This window comes from Helianthus annuus, chromosome 9 (genome assembly GCF_002127325.2).
Source record: "Helianthus annuus cultivar XRQ/B chromosome 9, HanXRQr2.0-SUNRISE, whole genome shotgun sequence".
NCBI classification, from domain to species: domain Eukaryota; kingdom Viridiplantae; phylum Streptophyta; class Magnoliopsida; order Asterales; family Asteraceae; genus Helianthus; species Helianthus annuus.
This window is the reverse complement of record NC_035441.2, coordinates 74844812-74866289: the sequence shown is the minus strand read 5'-3', so window position 1 is coordinate 74866289 and position 21478 is coordinate 74844812. Positions and strand designations below refer to the sequence as shown.

The 21478-nt window shown below is 37.0% G+C and overlaps 1 protein-coding gene and 1 long non-coding RNA gene across 2 annotated transcripts; one reads left to right on the top strand and one right to left on the bottom strand.

The window, feature by feature from the left end:
* Positions 1-598: 598 nt before the first annotated feature.
* On the top strand, positions 599-3412 carry LOC110877650. The gene is made up of 2 exons (XR_002557195.2): positions 599-899; positions 2569-3412. It is a non-coding gene; the product is annotated as an uncharacterized LOC110877650 (long non-coding RNA).
* Positions 3413-10361: 6949 nt separating this feature from the next.
* LOC110874318 (probable flavin-containing monooxygenase 1) lies at positions 10362-12522 on the bottom strand. The gene is made up of 5 exons (XM_022123062.2): positions 12139-12522; positions 11805-12045; positions 11504-11682; positions 10986-11335; positions 10362-10805 (listed from the first exon to the last, which is right to left on the bottom strand). The coding sequence occupies exons 1-5, from the start codon at positions 12520-12522 to the stop codon at positions 10472-10474; spliced, it is 1488 nt and encodes a 495-aa protein (XP_021978754.1). The 3' UTR covers positions 10362-10471.
* Positions 12523-21478: the final 8956 nt, after the last annotated feature.

Below are 21478 nucleotides of genomic sequence, written 5' to 3'. Positions count from 1 at the left end.
TGTTTGTACAGACGGAGGTGTCAGGTCCAGCATGTCTGCCATGGTTCAGCCTCCCGCCCCTTTGCCGCCACCAAGGTCCGCCAGACCTCCGCTGTCACCATCGCCGCCACTTCCCGGTATACTAAAGGGGCGTGTTAAGTATGAGCATTAGTCAGATACAACCTCTGCTATATCTGTATATTGTGTGTTCATATTTTGCTTTGCTAATGGCGGATCTCTGCTTCATATATGGGTCATAATGTTTTTTTTTTTTGGTATTTGAATTTATGGTAGTTTATTTTAAATTCTTTGTTTTTCGACTGTATATTGGAAGCATGTCATTTATGTTTAATAAAAATGGAGCTAAGACTATAACTGAAATGCAGATGTAGCCCACAATCCATTTAACTCTTGATTGTTTGATGCGTATCATGTTTTCATCGCGTATTATCGACTCCGCCGCAACGCGCGGGTTCCCCACTATATTAAAATAAAGATAAGGATAAAGATAAAGATAAGTGATATTATATATCGGCTATTATCTCTTTACTTATAAATAAAAATGTTAGTACACTTAACTGGATTTCAGCCAACATCTCTAATTTTCTCCTACATTCATATAACCCTTTTGCAGCCACGTGTCACTTTTTACACGTGTCTTTTTGTGTTCGTTGGGTCGCCAAACCCTAAATCAATCACACTGCCAAAACAAACCTCTGAATCAGCTCTCCCTTAAATCAATAACAGCGATTCCACCCAAATAGATATCATCGGAATCATGATCTCTCTGAAACAAATTCACACCCTTTGATGAAAACCCTAATGTAATAACAACCGAATAGCCCATCAGTTATTTTTACCGCTGCAGTCGCAAGCATTACGGTCAAGCTTCGCCGGAGTCGATCGAACTCCAGTTCAAGGTAAGTATTATATCGATTCAGTGTTTTTATTTATTCCGAGAAAAGCCCTATAATTAAGTTAGATTGTAAACTGTAATATGTAAAAAAAGAATTTTGAATTTATATGTGGGCGGGCGACTGCTAGGCTTTCAATTGGGGAAGATGGTAAATTGAAAAAAGAATTTTGAAATTATACTTTAGAATGAATTGATTGAAATATGTGTGAACGCAAACTTGATTTGTTATAACACGACCATTCTTATATCGTAGATCTAGCAACGACCACCGAAGGATTTCATTTATATGTAAGCTTTTGATTCTTTTTAATTCAAGGGTTGCTTTTGATTTTAGGGATGCTGCTTTTAATTTGTTGTAAAAAAATTTGCTAGAAAAAGAAATTGATTGAGTAGATGTAGATCTGAATCATACCAGTATAAGAATGCTTTGCTTGATTAAAGTTCCATTAGCCTCTTCATCGTCATTCACTCTATGAGAGATGGAATCTTTTCTGTATGATTATGAAGGAGTGATCAATTAGTATTAGGTTATTTGGAGATGAGAATGAAGAGAAGATGAAATTAGAGATTTGTTTCTTGAAACCATAGCATTCAAACTTGCAACTGTTGCTTTACTTTTGTCAATAAAATGATTTGAGATACTTCCGATTATCGTCGTTGATTATCAGTTGTATATTCTACATCATGTTCATAGTTGTTGTTGAAAAGGTAGTTTTTTAATCATTATTTCAGATTTATATTTATATACCACTGTGTTTAAAAAAGCGCGCTTTAAGCGTGAAGCGCTGAAGCGTTTGGAAAAGCGCTTTTTTTGGTCTGAAGCATTACAACACGTGAAGCGTTTTGAAGCGAGCTTTAAGCGCGAAGCGATGATGGTTTGAAGCGACGCTTCAGCCCAATCAGGTCACATTTGGGCCATTTTTTAGGTCCAATAGTCTTTAAATAGGGTTTAAATGAGGCCCTACTTCTTTACCCTAATAATCAGCCGTTGTCTTTTAACATATCAGCCGTTGTCTTCCTCTTTCTCCTTCTATTCTTTATGCAACTTGATTTCTGTTTAGAAATCATAATGGCCTTAGGATCAAACAGCACTACTGCTGCCTCGGAAAAGTCCTTCTCATGTGGTGACCCGAGATGAATACGTACTTGATTATGATGATTATTGATTAAAGACTATTTTTATGTTTATGTTTTAAGTGTGTTTCGACTTTAATTTATGTTTTAACTATGCTTTTTATGTGTTAAGTGTGTTTTTTAATCATGTTTTTGTGTTTATTATTGATTAACAAGTAGAATAGGTCATATTGATGTGTACAATTTTTTTTTTAATTTTGAGCGCTTCGTATACGTGAAGCTCTCGCTTCGCGCTTGAAGCTTCGCTTAAAGCTTTTGGAACCAAAACGCTTCGGAGCGCCTCGTGCTTTTTTAAACCAAGATATACGATTTGTTATTGTTGTGCTATATTTGCCTTGTATGTTTGATGATATTTGAATTGATTTCAGATGTTTTTTACCAGTATGGTCATCATTTGTACGCATTAGTAGATGCGAACACCATTAAAGAATACACAATGTGACGGTTGTTGATTTCGAACCCATGTATATCTATCTCATATTTTTTGTGGATTTTGATTGGTGTAATCTTTTCCTTTTACCTGACACTATTTTCTGCAGGATGGTGACTGATATTGCAGTGATGACAAGAGCACATTTTGGAGAGTTTCCAGTTTTCATTTCATATACACGTATGTAGTCTGACAGTGGCATCATCGTTTCAAAAGAGACGAAAGAGATAAAGAGAGAGACAAAGAACTAGAGAGGGAGAGAGAGGGAGAGAAAGAGTGGGAGAAAGAGAGAGGGAAGTAGAGAAGGTAGTGTGATCAACCGATCTTAGCCTGAGTGTCACTGTCGGTGAAAACGTGGTTTAGGGTCGTTATGCAGAGCTCCAACGAGGTGTTTGAGGGTCTACAGATCTAAAACTTTTCTTAGGCAACCAAACCGCCACTCACGACGAGGAAGAATGACCTGTGGGTGCATGTCCATCATCGACGAAGAAGAACGACCAACTTGTGCAGCGAAGAAGAACCATCGACAACTGTATTCTTCACTATATACCCTGGGCCACTGGATCTGAAACTTAACAACCCGTTTGTGTGTTTTTATAGACATGTTTTATCTCGCCAGGTTTGGTTGCAGAATATGAAAGTCGGATAACTCATGCGGACTCAAGTTGCGGCTGAACGGGTTCTATATAAACAACTCAACTGGTCACTTTTGGAGTTTAGTTCAGATATTTGTTTTTCAACCCATTTGTTTCTCTCTTTAGGGTATCAAATTGAAACTCAAGATTTAGTGTTTGTTTGATCTATTCATGTTATAGATCTTTGTCACCTGTTAGATCTTGTGATTATTCATCAGATCGTTATGTAATCTGATGTGAGAGTCTTGTGTGAGTTGATTTGTTTACATGTCTTTTTTTAATTGTTTTTGGTATAAAAGATTTATCTTATATCGTGTATAGAAGTTTCTGATTTACCAAGTTTTGACAAAGAGTGGTGTTATCTAAATGACAAGCTTAAGGAAGACATGTTATATTTGGGATGTTTGGCTAAGATTCCATCTTTTGAAGCCTATCATTTTAAAGTCTAAATGTTGATATTACTTTTTTATTTAACATTTTTATTTTTCGTAAGTAATAATCATAATTATAATTTTGTATTTTTGAATCAATGTTCTATATTTTTCTATTCACAACCTATATTAACATAACATATTATCTTAGCCCGTGTGTCACACGGGTAACTAACCTAGTATTAAAATAAATATAAATAATATTTATAAGGTTGAAGGAAAGAATGTCATGTGGCATTATTTGTAGTCTTTTATTAATATTTAGATTATTACATTATTACAATACTAATGTATATTTTAGAGTTAATTACACGGATAGTCTCTGTGGTTTGTCATTTTTTCACGTTTAGTCCTCACCTTTTCAAAATAGCATGTTTGCTTCCTGTGGTTTAACAAATTGTTACTTGGATAGTCCTTATACTAGATGAGGGTTACCTTTTGGTGTTTAGTGGGTATGAAATGACCAAAATGCTGCTGATAAATAAAACATAAAAAAAAAAAAACAAACCCACCCCCACCACCTTCTCTCTTTCTTTCCCTCTGCTTCTTGCCCTAGAACACCATGAACGGCCATAACCACCACCTGCAAACCACAAAAACACACAGGAAATAAGGGGTCACCAAGAATCTGTTCTAACGCAACCAAAATCCCCACAGAAAATGAAGAAATCAATCATCCAAACTCCCAACACTCAATCCCCATCACCAATCAAACCACAACACAATCAAATTCAAAAACAAATAATCACTCCTAATCGGTAGTAGTAGTTCCCGTTAATGGGTAGATTGAGAATCACCCGTTTTCTCACAAGGTTCACAGTCGATTTATTGTCTTCAAAACCCCATAATTTTCAACCTAATTTTGTTATTCATCGTCTCATTAGACCTCTAAATCCCAATTAAATACCTAATTGTTTAATACTCACTGCTAGTTTCTATAAATTTAGGGGCTTTTCTTCTTTTTCGACTGTTGCAATCCCTATTTTTGATCTGGGTAGTTATGAAGATGAACAAAAATTTGCAGATGAATTGGTTGTGCGAGATGAAGATGAGGATGAGATGGGGAAGATCTCTGTCAAAGCCATCTTTCTCTGTACAAGGTTTTGTTTTTTGAAGGTGTTTGTAAAAAATGGATGCCAATTTGACCGATTCATCATTTAAATCGATCTTAATTTAGGAATCATGGTAACTAGTAATTTTCCATGCGCGCGTTGCAGCGCTCTAGATCGCATACGTGATCAGAACTTAAAGAATTGTAAACTCACCTTTTTTGCGTGATTAAGCAATATTACAATTGTATTACCATACATATAATATAGAAATTAGACACAAAATTTAATGTTGAATTGGAATGTTTTCATAATCACTTGTTGGATATTTATTTATGTTATTGGCTAAAGCTTTAGGTAACAGCATTTACATCCTTTGTTCCATTTCTATTATCCAATTCCACTAAATATCACTATATTTTCTTTACACTCACTACTATTTTTAAAATATATTAAAATATTATAGAGTAGTGTTCTCTCAAATAGTAATAAACTTTTTCTCCTTCACTATATATTAAAAAATTATAGAGTAGTGTTCTCTCAAATATACAGATAAAGAGTAACAAATTTTAACACACTCACAAAATTTGGTGGGATAGATGTGAATCCTCTTAGACCTCCAACGGCTTTTCTACCTTTTAAGTAATTTTTTTAGATAAGAAATGTTTTTTTTACTTAGTTATTTATGTAATTTTTTTACATAAATTTTTTTTTATATAGTTAATAAAAATACCAACTATATTGGTAATGGCATAATGAAATCTCTTATAATTTATTTATAAGAGTTAGATGCTTGATATATGATTAATTAAACATTACATCTTTTAAAGCTATAAAAAAATACGTGTAATTTCATGCGATAATGGCATCTCTTATAAATAATAGTTTAGTGGCAATTATAAAAATAATCATAATATTTTAGTATGGGTGAACAAAATAAATGAATATATTGTTGAATAACTTAAAATATTCTCTATATTTCATATATGATATTATGGATTGTTGAATCTTGATTTCTATTCTATAAAGTACATACATTAATTTGTAAAGTAATGGCTTTTTTTAATCAGGTTGTACTGGACATCAAAAGACGTTACACAATTCCTAGATGGACTTCAAAAAATATCCAATTAAGTTTTGAGTTCACACAGTTCCTAGATGGACTTCAAAAAATATCCAATTAAGTTTTGAGTGGGTTTTTCAATACAAAATAGATGGATTAGAAATTTTTGTCTCTTGCTTTTTCTTCTCATCAATACTGAAACCTTACATGCATACTCTGATTACTCTCTCTAGCATCTCCTCCGTCCATCCAATAGGCTCGCAACCACTATCACCACCGTTTCCGGCCACTCATCCTCCGTCGTTGTTTGTGGATCTGATCAAATCCGCAGCTCTAATCGAAGCCACTGAAATGGCTCACTCAAAGGACACGAAAGAGAGAATGGTCGGAGTGTCGGAGTAGAGAGCCACTACCACTATATAACATGACCAGCACCAAACGTCACTACCACTTATCCGCCACCTCTCCTGTCACCACCACCACGGCATGACCACTTATCGGCCACCACTCTCGTCACCGCCACCACGGCACAACCACCTAGAACCACCGCCTACACCACCACAACCACGGCAAAACCACCTAGGCACCACCGCCAATCCGACGGACGAACAAAAGTTCGCTGGATGATATGCCTAATCCTATGGAAAAAAGCTTTTAGGACTGGACTTTATAGAGGAATCCAATTACTCCTGGATTATGACACGTTTCCTTTGTGACCTACACATAGGACACGTGGTTTGGACTATGATGCATGGCTGGCAAAAAGCCTGCCAAGCAGTTGTGTAGAAGCATGCTTCCACTGTTCATTTCGTTTACCTATTATCATATGTTAATTTCTAGTAATTTTTGCCACCATCCTTGTGTATGTGTGTGTGTTTGGAGGTTTGCACGTTTGTAATATTTTAAACTTATGAATGGATGGACATCGCTTGTTTTTAATCATGTAGTTGTTTACTATTATCGAATGCAATGAAAAGCAATCAAGTTCACACCGCACGCTTCCGCAAAAAGACGGGTGTGACAAGGTCGCATTGATGAATTTTTCGGGTAATTAATTGAACTACTAATCAATTACAGAAATGAAATGAAATCACGAATGAATTGATCGAACAATCGATCAATTCGGCTACAATTGAATGGAAATTGAATCGAATTAGGGTTGAATTCAAGAACTTCCGAGGATCGGAAGCTCTGATACCACTTGATATGATAGAAACAAGAATATAGAGAGAAGAAGTGTAACGACCAATCAAGCTATCATCTATTTAGTTAATTCGGTTACTTATACGTCATACAACTAACTATAATGACTAACAACCTCTTTTACAATATAACCCTCAACTATTAGCTAATGACTCACTTAACCCTCCTTATTACACTCAGACATTTATTACACTTTACCCCCCTCTACTATTACAACTGTAACAGCGGTGATCACAAAAGTGATGTGAACAATCTGAGACAGACGAAGGTGCGACCTCACCTGGCCTTATGTCGAATATGCCGCCGGTGTCCCGTCAGAAACTCATCGGTCTCCTACCCCGATCTCTCTTCTCTAAATTCTATGCGTCCCTTTATGTCTCTCTATTTACTGATCTCCCTTTCTCTTACTTATGGGTTAGCAAAATGGCAATGACTTAGACCACGTGGTGTCGGTGTGGTTTTGTGGCGTTTAGACCTTTCCATGCCGGACACACCATCCCGGGAACGGTGTGGAAGGCAACGTTGTTGTTGAGGTGGCACATTTTCCACCGGCATAGAGCTAAAGGTGGTGTCGACGTGGCGTTGGGTAATTGGTGTGGGTTATAGCCGTTGGTGTGACAACTCGAGTTTCCAAGATTCCATCTTCGCATTAATTGCACGTTAACTGTTTAGTTGTTTGATTGTTTGCCTTGTAACTGTACACTAGATTATAATTTGAGATGGTTGTTTGATATGTTATGTGTTTAATATGAATAAAGTGTTTGATTTGTTTGATTCCCTGAACATGAACTTGTATACTGTTGAGATTAGAACTATACCCGACGAAACAGGAGTGTTTCGCCATAAGTCACCTCGACGAAACAGGCGTGTTTCGTCACACACACCTCGACGAAACGAGGTGTTTCGCCGGCCCATGATTCGCCGAAGCCCATTAGGGCCCAGTACGTTACGTCGTATGTTTTTATTGGTAATCATCGTTCCACTTGCCACACTTTAACAAATAAGAAACCCTAGAACTCCCTCTCCCTATTGTCGGCGACTGTGTGTGTCCTCGAAGCCCCTGAGTCGATCAAGTTATTATTCTGTTCATCGCGGTTAGTGTTTAAACCTCGCCTGATTGTATAATTGTTATCATTGTCATCTGTTAAATTGAAATCATTAGAGATTGATGTTAAATAATACGTATGTTCATGTTTAGATGATGAATTGGTTAGTAGGAACCAGTTATCGATTACGGTTTCGTGTGTTGCTTGATTGATGATCTAGTAAATAGATAGAGTTGATTTCTTGGTTAGATTAGGGCTTGATGTTCTGTGTTCTGTCTTGAATCATTTGGAATGATATTGTGATGCCACCGTCTAGGTTTGATTTGATTTTTGTACACATGATCATCACTGGATTGTATGAATACATATATTAGCCTTGAGGGTATCAATGATTTCTGGGTTGTATATTTCTGTATGATTGAATGAATTCTGTAAACAGTTAATCGGCGGATTAGGGTTTTTGTGTAAACAGTTAACGACGTAACTGACATTGTTGACGAAACGCAACTCACGGCGAAACGGGGGATGTTTCGCCGAGAATTCATACGACGAAACAAGGGATGTTTCGCCGAGGGGATCACGACGAAACAATAGGTGTTTCGTCGAAGGGTTACACAACGAAACGAGTATGTTTTGTCGAAGGTTTAAACTGCACAGTAACTAAGTTTACTTCTGTTAACGGTTAACTGGGTTAGCTAACTGATGTTAAATGATAAGCATGATTTGTATGAGTTTGAATACGTGTTTTGTGCTATTTAGTGATCACTGATTCAATGCCCACTGTGATTATACTTATACATGAACTCCGTGAATACAAACTGATTATGTATGTACCTTAGCATACCGAGCAAACCAAGGTGAGTTCACAATTCCAAGGCATGGGATTCCCGGTGGGTTGGGAATGGGATTGTCTGACTACCCGTACTTTCATCACTACTAGACTACTTAACACCGTCCTCGGTTTGGGAAGGACACCAGTGCTAAAACCTACGTAAAGCCTATGTACCATTGTCCTCGGTTTGGGAAGGACACCAGTGTTAGAACCTACGTAAAACCTACGTACTATTGTCCTCGGTTTGGGAAGGATACCAGCGCTAAACCTACGTACTTGATACATACTACTGTCCTCGGTTAGGGAAGGGCACTTACGTAAAACCTACGTAAACTCATAGTTACCACTGTCCTCGGATTGGGAAGGACACTTATAGATACGACTAGTCTAGTACATACGACATGGGAAGCCCCCACTTATTATTGTAAAGGTTTGGAAACAAAGATACTGGATAACGCATGATTATGAAACGAACTTAGTAACATAATAACTAACTGTGAACTCGCTCAACTTTATTGTTGACTCTCTGTTACATGCCTTGCAGGACGTTAGGTACTCATGGAGCTTGCACTGGTAGGCGCAGTCATTGTGGGACATGGACAGTGGATGCCATGTTAAAAACATTATGACGTTTTGGACTTAATACTTATGTTTGGGTTTTCACAATTATGCTTCCGCTAAACACTTAACTATGTTTTGTTTTGAACACCTTTTATATTGATGGGTTGAACTTTATTTAATACTTGCAATGTTCAATATGATTGGTGGCTTGGTCCTGGTCAGTCACGCCTCCAAGCGGTGATACCCCGCATGTGGATTTTGGAGGTGTGACAGTTGGAGCCCAATGACACATTTAAAAGAAAAAGATTTTCAACTAAAGAAATAATAACTCGCCTATATAGAAACCTCAACCTTTTCCACTATATATAAAAGTATTAAATCACCTAGATACAAAAGGCGCAAAAATCATACACTATCTATGATGAAAGAAACCCTGCTTTGTCCGCCGACATCGAAGATCAAATACCTATGTTCAATAACATTCAATAAGAAAGAAACATCTGGAAAATAATAACTCTCGTGATTTACGAACGAAAGGAAAGGAAGTCGGATATGAAATTTCTCGCTATGAGGATTGATCTCCTCGAGACGAAGAGAGGGAAATGTTTGAGAAAATGAATGAAGAATACAAGCAAAAGATCGTACTTAGTTTCGGTTATTTTTTATTTAAGTTTCAGTTTTTTTTTCGGTTTCTTTTTTCTAAATTGTGTAACCTATTTTTTTAATTATGTAATCTGTTTTTAGTTAAATTATGTAAACTTTTTTTATTGTTAATTATTATATTAGTATTAATGCAATTTTAAAATAATTAATAGATTTTATATAATTTTTAAATATAAAATAATAATAAAAAAGTGTGACACGTTTGCCACTCTATCACACCCTATCCATCTCTTTTTTTTTGCACCATGCTACTTTTCTGATGCATGTTGACGTGTCAGTCACATGTCGAATAACACCACCATTTCATGCCCCTCCACAGCGTATGGTCTCACCCACTCTCAAGCCAAAGGTACGACACATTTATGCAATAAACTGTTGCTAATTAGAGTACAAATATGTGTGTATATATATATATAAACTGTTGCTAATTAGAGTATATATAATTAAGAATCTTAGTTTATGTTATGTGTGTGTATATATATATATAACTGACAAATATGTTGAGATTTGTTCTTCTTCTTCTTCTTCTTCATGCATAGTCTTGACTGTTGTAAGGACTAAATGCTTCAGCCAACCAGCTCTTCTTCCTCCAACAACTCCATCCCATCTCTTCACATATTTCATCAGTATGATTGATGCTAAAAGTCGAAATGCAGGTCCTCTTGTAAAACCTTGTTGTCTTCTTCATTATTTCCATTTCTGTGGTTATCTGTTCCACCATTTTCTCCACGCTTGGCAGATTAAACTTGCCACCTATCAGCCTCGCTAACCATTTGCAACGTATCTCTGAGGTGTGGAGATTCGAAACACTCTCCACATAACCCATAAACGCCATGTTTGGAATGAAGGGATTAATGGTACCCCTGCATAAGTTAGTTGATTCATAAAGAGAAAGAATACAGGGCCGACCCTAGCTAGGGTGTGCTAGGTAGGTGGGCGACCGCACACGGCCCAACACAACAAAGTATTTTTTTTTCATGGTTTTACCTTTATTTATTTAAAAAATAAATGTTTGCCCTGAAAAAATAGATATACATGCATACCTGTATAAGGGCATGATGCCCGAGGGAAATTCCAAGAAAGTAGAAAATTGTTGGGGCAGTAGAGCTCTAAGCTTCTTTTTGCCATCATAACCGGTGGCAAGAATCACAAGGTCGGCCTCAATCTTGGTTTTGTCATCAAACTCAACACCACCTTCCCAAAACCACCAATTTGAGGCTCTTTTGAAATTAATGTTGCCCTTCTCCGCCTCCATGAAGAAGCTGTCGGGCAAGATGGCCATCTGACACGACGCGTAATCTTCCTCAAATGGGTGATCTGGTTTTAGTCCATACTTGACTAGTGGAAGCTTCCATAGCAGATAAGATTCTATCATCTTGGATGTAGCTTTTCTCTGCCATTTCAATGTGTTATTATTATTCTTGTTTTTATTGTAACTTGAATATTAGTATATGTTTAATTGGGTGATAATATTACATTAGTAACCCAAAATACGTTTCATTGTTTTAAAACGACATGGGTGAAAGTTATAGGCAGAAAGTTAGTTTTGGGTTAGAATTACCAGTGGGGATAGAAGGTGGCAGAGCAGTGTCCTGAGAGTGCCTTGGTTTGGTCTTTGGTGGAGGAACTGAGAAAACCTGGTTGAATAAAACATGTAAAAGGGGAGCCCCCATATGAAGTAGTGTGGAACTATCCAATGACAAGTCCTGACAACCATGGTACAAGGTTTCCCTTCTTCACCTAAAACCAGTGCATGCATGTCATTAATAACATGCAATGAAGCTTGCTTAATTTATAAACAAGTCACACATTTGTTCTTCCATTCCAACAACGTTTTATCCTGCTGGCAGATGCATGTATACCTTGGTTAGCTTGGGCACATTCAACAGCAAGATCAATGGCTGACTTCTTGTAACCCACCACCACCACCTTCTTTCCTTTGAGAAGCTGGCAAGACTTATCTCGGCTCAGCTCGCTGTATTCTTGAGAATGCATCACCTTCCCTTTGAACACTTCCGGCCCTTTCTTCTTCCTGTACTTTGGTATTATCGGTACATCTCCATATTTCCCCATACACACAACAATAAACTCGAAACCATACCACTGCATGTTATAAGTAAGTAAATAATTACTTGTTGCATGTTTAAAGTTAATGATTTAATTTGTCAAACAATATAGGAAACTAAGGATGATGACCTGATCAATAGCACCATTGGTCTGGACAGCAACTTCCCAAACAGGTTTGTCCTTGGCTAATCGGATTTTGATCACTCTGGAGTTAAACTTGATGAATTTGAACAACTCAAAATGGTTAGCATAAGAGTTTAGATAATCAAGTATCTCTGTATAAGATGGGAAAGTGGAGTTGTCCCTGAGAGGCCAGGGGTAATCTGAGAATTCGTAGTCGCAACGGGGTGTCTGAAGCTTGGTCGTCCGAAAGGAGCAGTGCTTCCAAACCCCACCAATGGAGTCGGTGGCCTCTAGCACTATCGGATTGTATTCAGCAAGCTGTTTGGCCGCGGCTAAGCCACTTATGCCACCACCTATAATGCCTATTTTGGAGAAGACGACGACAGCCATTGGATAAACAACAAGATATGTTTTGCATCTGAAAGTGGAGGGACGATGTTGTGGTATTTATAACTTATAAGAAATGGCATGATGCTGTTTAATTTAATTCACCATACTGATTTCTATACATATAAAGTCTGTGTTCATAGTTGAGTTAATTGTTGTTACTTTACAGATTATGCTACATGCCTTTTTAATTATCTGTTTATACCAGGAAAAAAACTGTAACATTGTTTTTTATTTATTTATTTGCCACATTAAAAAAATGACATCATCATTTATAAATCTCATAAATTAAATAAGCTAGGTGTTTGAATTCCTAAGCTATCTAACTAAATAGTTGTTAGTAAATGGTTAACTAGTTAGTTTCATGGAATCTTCAACTCCATTTTAGGTAAGTTTAAACAAAGGAGTTATCTGTATATAATCAGTTTAGCATTTAGCACAAGTAAAGTAAATGGCAAATATGGCTAGAAAGAATGAACCGGCAGCTAGCACTGATCATAGATCCAACAGCAGGCGCACTGGACGTGTACTTAACATAAAACCAGTTACGTGCTACTACACACATGCATATTAAAAGTAATTAACCAAATGTGTTAACCACACGATATGATCCACTACACTACGTACTATATTTAGAACTATATTGAGGTGTATGGAAAACTAATAAAAAATATGATTTTTTTACTGATTTTTGACGCAAAAAATTGTATCCAATTTATATAATCTATTTAATATTTATTTAATTAATAATATTATTTCTTTTATATTAAAGAACATATTTTTTTCATAAATTTATTTAATGTTTTGTAATTTATTTATTATTTTGTTTTTAAAAAAAAATATTCTAAACTAAAACGAGAGTAATATATTAAATAAAATACATAAGTTATAAAATAATATTTAATTTTTCAAACGACTCTTTTTTCTAACGGTTACTGTTCTAACGACTGGTTTTCAAAGGGTTACTGTTCTAACGACTGTTTTTTCAACGACTGGTTTCAAACGGCTATTTTTCCACTCCCTATAAATACAACATTTCGTTTTCCTACCCACATTTGCATCTATCACTTCACAATTCACTCCAAATACGAAACTAATTCGAAGATATGGGTGGTGGTTATGATCCAAGGGAAGTAGCCGGACCTTCGAACCTGAGGCGATCGTCTTGTTAACGTTCAAACCCTATTCCGTCAAACCCTCCACCTGTAGTAGTCTACACTCCACCGGCAGCAGCCTACCCTCTATCAGCAGTAGTCTATCCTCCACCTTCAGCAAGGCCTAGATGATCACCCCGTTTAAATTTTCAACTTGCAAACCCTTAACCTGCAGCAGTCTACCCTCCTCGATCTTCAAACCATTTTCCTCAATAAGTGTACTGTGTCACACCCCAACCGACGGCGGAAACATCGGGGTGAGGCACTGAGCGAAACAGATTGTCCAAGAGAATCCATAACACTATTAACGATAATATATTTAACGTTCATGTCCCATACCATAAACATATAAAGCATAAATAGTTATTACAGACATTATTCTCAAAGACAAATAAATTGTTCCGACAACTTAGATTTTATTCGTGGGTTTCTAGACCACCTAACTTGATTCCATAAACGTTCAGCAAACATAGCATCCTAGACACCTGTCACATACGTTAAAATAAAGTCAATACACATAGTGTAAAGGTGAGTACACAAGTTTAATAACATATAGTATAGTGAAAGCGATTTACGCATAACAAGCATGTAACACGTAGAAATGTGAAGCAAGTAAGCTATCGACAATGAAATATGCAACCGACATGACTGCGAGTTGTAGAATGCGCAACACATTATCACCACTGTGACCATGTGAAGTAAAACCCTTAACAACCCCTGTCCATGACAGGTGCTGAGTCCAAACTATAGTACTATCGTTGCTAAGGTGTCAGGCAACAATCACTGTGTAAACATAACATACAAGCATTCATCGAAAACACGTATAACATGCGAGAGCGGTTAGCGTATAAAAGTGTTTGTGTTGTGTGTCGATGTGATTTGATATAGGTAACGTATGTAACACCCAAAAGTGCGTTAAGCAAAAATGGTTCGAGTATACTCACAGAGCGTGTTTAGTAAATAAACACAGTCTTGGATTGAAGGGAGCGCTTGAGAGATTAGCCTGATCATAGAACGATAGTGTAAGCGTTGAACAGTGCGTAAAACAGTGCATTGAGTGAGATGAGTGATTGGATGGTGGTTCGATCGGATGATCGTCCGGACGGATGATCATTCGGTCGGTTGGTCGTTCGATTGAGGAGGTGCATTTGTAAAATTGTTTTGTGACAACTGGCACGAAACCGGTAATTTCCGTACATTCTAATTACTATTTAAAGATTGCAATTATGTGCTTAAATGTCAACATTGTCTGATTTCATACAACACAAGTGAATTCATGTACGTTTATTACTACAAAATATTGCTTTATGCATTAACTAGAGCGTTGCGTCAAAAATCCTAGTAAACTCACCGGTAAAACACAATATGCCAACAACTCTGCAGACAGCAGTCAGACGATAGAATTGGAGCCTAGGTGTAGGTCCAATGACGAGAATACGTTAAAACCCAAGAGTACATACAAGGGTTAACATATAGACTTTCCAGAGACTAGACTACGCACTAAAAGGCACCCGAAACGCACTTTAAGTGCAGAATTTTATTAAATTCAGCTATAACCAGCTTTTAAACATATAAATACCATGCAGAATTTAAGTTTTATCGTCCAGAATATTTCCCTAAGTGGCGGGAATAATTAGCGTTACAAAAATATATATAAAAGACATTCTGCGGACTAGTTAAACACTTTAACGGAACAGTGTCTAACCGGACATTACCCGGGACACAAAAATTTTGCCAAACACTTTGTTTATTTATTTCTTGGCTAGTCGTGATCCCCGAACACCCTAACACCCACTACATATCAAATAAAATACCCTATGTAAGTAACACTTGGAAACCAACTAGCTATTGCACTCTAGTTACTAAATATTTACAACCAACCCCCCCCCCCATCCTAACCGATTCGGTCCCCATGAGGCCCCACAAATCATCCTCCATGCTCTCATAATCTTCTACTAGATTATGTTTCATTTATTTATTAGATTCTTGCTTAAAGATCTTGCCAAAACAAAACATGTGATCATATCTATAAAGCATGGCCAACAATCCTAGCATATCATTCCATAATCTTTACCCTCTCTCCTCACTCCCACATAACCACCATCATCTTCCATCTTCAAGTTCCATTCAAGCTTTGAAGGTGATTCATGGAGGTTGCAAGTTAAGGAGCATTCAAAGGAGCTTTGTTCTAGTCTTGTTCATCATCTTTTCTCATCATCTTTGCACTAGAAATTCTACCCTAGCCTTGTGCTAGTAGTAAGTCTCATTACACCTTGTTTCATCTTGTTTTTTTTATGATCAACAGATGTAGTATGATAAGTAGGTTCAAAACACTAAAGAAACAAGAACAAGAATAATGAACATGAAGCTTTAAGCATAAAAGGTTAACTTGAAAGTGAAATGCTACTAGTTTGATGTTGTCATGAGTATGTTGTTAATTTTATGTTGATTTTTGGTTGTGGGAGGTTAATCACCATATGGTCTTGTTAAATAATGGTTGGGAACATGGTTTAACAAGATTAGAAAGTGGTTTGTGTTACATAAAAAGACCACTTTCTAACTAGACATGAACTTGATAAAAGAATGACATTTTTCATGAAATATAATTTAACTAGTAGGTTGATGATCTTGTAAATCCAAGAGTTACAAAAGGTTTTTGTGAATAAACCAAGTTAGAGTAGCGGTTCTTGGAAAATTATGACTATTCCAAACGCTCACATTATTTTTAGGAATAAAACAGGTATGAGAATGTTTTATTTACAAGAAGAGTTCAAAAGGGTAAATTTTTGTAAGAGTTATTTACAAGTTGTAAACACTAAATTATTTTATGAGAATGAATTTTTAAGAAACAAATACGCTTCGGAAGGTAACTAAGTTCACTAAAGGCTTTACCAAATTACTACGCGTTTTCGGGATACATCAAGTTCATAATTAGTGTGTAACGTATATATCTTTGCTCTTGGTGATGTAAAATTGTGTAAGACTAATTGTTGGTGTTGATGATGATTTTAAAAGAAAATAAACACATGTTTTGAAAACATGGGAAACCTCCATTTTTAGGGGAAACTCTGTCAAAATTTCTTTAAAATTTTGACACTTAGAAAAAAATATAAGTTTTGAGAAACTTATTCCCTAAAAATGTATCTAAAAACATTTACCAAGGTTTCCCCTAATTTTTGTAAACTCCAAGTAAAGAAATGATGTTTTCTTCAAGAATAAGCTTGATATTAAGTATGTATATTTTTGAGAAAAATATATATGTATTTATGGATCACAACATTTTTGCTAAGTGTATGTAGTATGTGTTATATGTAATAGTGTATTAGGACTTGAAAATACACTAAATACTCGTAAGAAGTGAAAATACAAAAATACGCATACAACATACAAGATACATAATTCGGGTGCAAAGTGCAAAGTACAAGATACTTATATTAATTTTTGGAGAAAATAATATAAGTAAGACACTTAGTTAAAAATATAAAATATTTTTAACACAGGAATACACATACAAAAGATAGTAACTTGTGCTTGTGCAATACAAGTCTAGTGACTAACGATAATAAAACACGTTTAGGTCACGACGCATTATAAGCAAAAACCCGGTGAAGTTTACGACGCAAGGAACGCAAAGTTGTGAGTGCATGCTCCCCCTTTTCTTTTAACTGTTTTCAGTTTTATAACTTCGGGGGTGAAATACATGTTACAACTATTTCAATGTTTACAAAATGGTATGATGTGTACAAAAACAAGAAGCAATCTTGGTGAAAACTAGTACCAAGACATGATGCTAGAAATGATACATGATACGAGAAATCGTGTCACGAATAGGGTATCATATGCAACATTAATCAATAATATACCTAGACCGCAGAACAAAAGGTTAGATCTAACGGGTGTCGGGCAGCCACACTCTTGGTGAGAACGAGTACCAAGCAGTGCTTTTGTGTCTCAGAATATGCCAACTAGAAAAATGCCTAAGGTTTGGTTGCTTCCTATGTCGTGTCACATGTTAATGGCCTTGCAACCCATTAACAACTTGATACATAAATGAACACTTGATTTATACATGAAAACTTGATTTTCACAAGATACATACCATGCTTTTCATACAAAGTATACAAACGTTCAATACAAGAACTGCATGAATTCACACCAACATTATGTTGACGTTTTTCCAAAACTCACATGTACTCCAGGTAACTAGAAGTGGATGTGCGCGCGGCTTTACTCATGCTTGTGGATGTCGCTTATGTTTATCTTTAAATAAAGTTGTAAACTTTTTAAGACAATGTTTTAAGCTATCTCGCGATGTAAACGCTAACTCATGTTTTCAAATTATGAAATGTTTGGAGTTTGATGTTATTTTTACGAGCATGTAGTATGTTTACCTTTCGTAGGCAATGAGAACCTTTCATGATCACACCTCGTGCTTCCGCCGCAGAAAGGGGTGTGACATGTTTGAACTTTTGAAGTTTTCGTTGTAGTATAAATAAAGTCATTCGATCGGATGGTCATCCGGACGGATGGCCGTTCGATCGGATGGCTATTCGATTGAAAAGCTGATATTCTTTGAAGTTTTGAAAAATTATTGAAGTGTTGAACTTACAGGTCACCTGGTCGAACAGTCGTTCGATCGGATGGTCCTCCGATCGGACGGCTATTCGATCGACGATCTGATGTTTTGCAAGTTTTGTAAAATCAGTTGAAAAGTTTTGCGGTTTAACCGAGACGGTGTGACGACGTGTCGAACAACGGAAATCACATCAAGTCTAACTCATTCGATCGGACGGGAATCACCCCGTTCGATCAGACCCAACTAGTCTTGACGGAGTTTCATGTTCAACCCATGAATCGGTCGTCACTTCGATAGAAATCCGTTCTCAGACCGGTTCTCCACTGAAGAATGGGTAGAGAGCCTGAACAAGTCCAGATTCTAACGGTTTTGGGCAAAAGGGCGAAGAATTTTGAAGAAAAGTTTGAATCCGGTTGAAAATGTTTAGATTTAGTCAAAATCAGTAGGAAATCATGTGGAAATCCTTTAGATCTGAACCGTTCTTGATGAGATGAGGTCATTTAATAGTGTTCGTCGGAACTCGTGATGACGTCACCTTAGAACAACCCAAATCAAGTGATTTCACAGTGTAAATGTAAGATTTGTTGGAGAAGATGATGAGAAAGTGTGTGATGAAGATGGAAGTACAAGATTTAGGAAGAAAACTTACAAGAATCGCGAGGAATCGAGATAAAAGGGCTTGAGAGTGCGTGGGTCGGACGGAGCAGTCACATCAATGAACAGTTGATGTGATAGGATGGGTATTTATAGGTGAGAGGGAGAAAGGCGGTGGAAAGTTGCGTGGGTCGGACGGCCGTTCAATCGGATGGCCATCCGATCGGATGGTCATCCAGTCGGATGTCCATTCGATCGAATGGTCGTTCGATCGGTTGGCTTTCGCGAGTTAGTTTTCCGACTTTCGTTTCGTGCGTTGAGCATTGGCGTTGCGTTTAAGCGAGTTGCGAGTGTGACATCTGTGCCTATATGACCATCATACAAATACAAAACCAATGAAATATTGTGTTTCATACTTGGGATTTGTATAAATACATGAAACATTTGCACATGTCAATTTTAGTTCGATTTCAAGCTTTAATTCGCTTTCTTGAAAGTTATATGCAAACTGATGCGTAAACGTGATCAGTATAATGCGACAAACACTCCGGAACAGTGATATAGGCTTAACATACCTTAAATAACCTTTACATAACTTAGAAATAAGTTTTGGAGGGATTAGTGTATCGAAAACAAGTTTATTCGGTCGCAGGGACTATTTGCGACAAACTGTGAAAGTATACCGATTCGTATAGTAACGAACATTCTGGAACATGATCATAAGCTAAACATACCCTAAATATCCTTTACATAGCTTAGAAATAGGCTTTGAGGGGTTTGGTATGCGAAAATATGCAAATTGATCAATAGGGACTAAAAGCGACAAAAAAGTGCATAAGTTTGCATTTACGCGTATATCTTACGTTCTGAACATATCCGGACATCCAAAAATTTTTGTAATCATTAAAATATTTTATTTTAGTGATTGGAATGCAAAAATACCACTCGTCGCGTAATTTGGATCGTTTTCGCGTCCTTTCGAGTTTTCATCGTAATTAACCGAATAACGCAACCGTACGACCAAACGAACTGACATCCGAGATGTTTTCAAGCATCTTTCATGTTCCCTATGCTTTAACTTAATTGTAAAGCCTTGAAATGGGGTTAACGGGGCTTAAAAGCATCAAAATCAAAGTTTATTGCATGCAGGGACCAAATCTGCCAAATCTTGAAACTGCTCTCGCGGGCCGCGTAAGCCCTGGTTCAATCTTACGTAGGGCACGACTTAGACATCTGGCAGATTCGATGAATTCAGCTATGCAGCCTATTTCCATTGATTTTAACCACTGATTTGGCATACCATGAGCTTGTTTTTGGACTCCCCTTGTATTAGAAACTATGGGCCACATGTGTATGGCCAAGATCATGCCTTTATCCTTGCAAAAACACATGTAATGATCTTGTTAATTCAAGGTTTCCTATAAATACCCATCAAGTTTGCCATTATTCCTTGCTCATTTGATCTGAATTAATCTAAGTTGAAGCTCTCACTTGTTGAAGGCTTCAAACCTGAGTATTTTTAGTTCAATTCTTCCTAGCTTGGACCCTTTGTAAGCTTCTTTCATGCTTGTAAGCTTTTCAAGCTTGAAAGTCAAACATTGTTTGACTTTCTGCTTTGACGATGATTTGGTCAAGTCAAAGTTCAATTGAACTTTGCAACGTGAGCGTAATCACGATGGTTATAGTCCCTTGTGACTATACCTACTGATTACCACGTCGATTAGTCGAAGTGACGAGTCAAAGTTTCGGTCAAAATACGTATTAATGTGTATTTTGCGACAAAGCTATTTTCGGGTATCAAAACACCTAGTTTTGATATCAAACTTGTTTTCTAACTTAGTTAAACATGTTTTAACATGTTTAACTCGTCGCTTTTAGTCTAGTGCCTGTATAGGGTCGTAAGTCAAGCGGTCTTGACAATCGTTTAGACTTTCGAACCCGACCCGTTTGGTCGATCATTAGGATCCGACCAAGCATGTTTTGTGACCATAGTTGTATAGGGAATAACCTTCCGAGGTTATACCTTATGGTAACTTAGTTTAATTAGTTGTATGATAGGTAGTTTATATGCCTTAGGAAAATGATACACTAGACTATGCGTAACCATAAGCGTTCTTCTTAACCCGAGAACAGTAGTACGTACAAGATTTACGTAGGTTTTACGTAAGTGTCCTTCTTTACCCGAGGACAGTGGTACGCGTGGGGTTTACGTAGGTTTTACGTAAGTGTCCTTCCTGACTCCGGAAGACAGTAGCATGTGTGAGTTTACGTAGGTTTTACGTAAGTGTCCTTCCTGACCCCGGAAGACAGTAGTATGTACTTGTTTACGTAGGTTTTACGTAAGTGTCCTGCTTAACCCGAGGACCATGGTAGATAGTCTAGTAACCGTGTAAGTACGAGAAATTGTTCAATCCCATCATTCAACCCATTCCCTATCCCCGGGAATCCCATGCCTTGGTAAAGAGTGTGAACTCACCTTGGTTTGCTTGGTATGCTAAACTATGTGCTCACAAGAAATTAGTCAAGTCCTATAGTTATGCATGTATACGCAATCAGTTAAGCTCGCCTGGATTCGCATGCAATATATGTCACGAAGTGTGTTTAAGCAATCATCGTCATGTAACACATAACAGTT

Coding starts and splice junctions, on each gene's coding strand:
- LOC110874318 (XM_022123062.2), bottom strand. CDS start 12,522: ATGGCTGTCGTCGTCTTCTCCAAAATAGGCATTATAGGTGGTGGCATA. Junction 12,046..12,138: donor CCAATGGTGCTATTGATCAG/GTCATCATCCTT, acceptor TATAACATGCAG/TGGTATGGTTTCGAGTTTAT. Junction 11,336..11,503: donor GCCACCTTCTATCCCCACTG/GTAATTCTAACC, acceptor TTGAAATGGCAG/AGAAAAGCTACATCCAAGAT.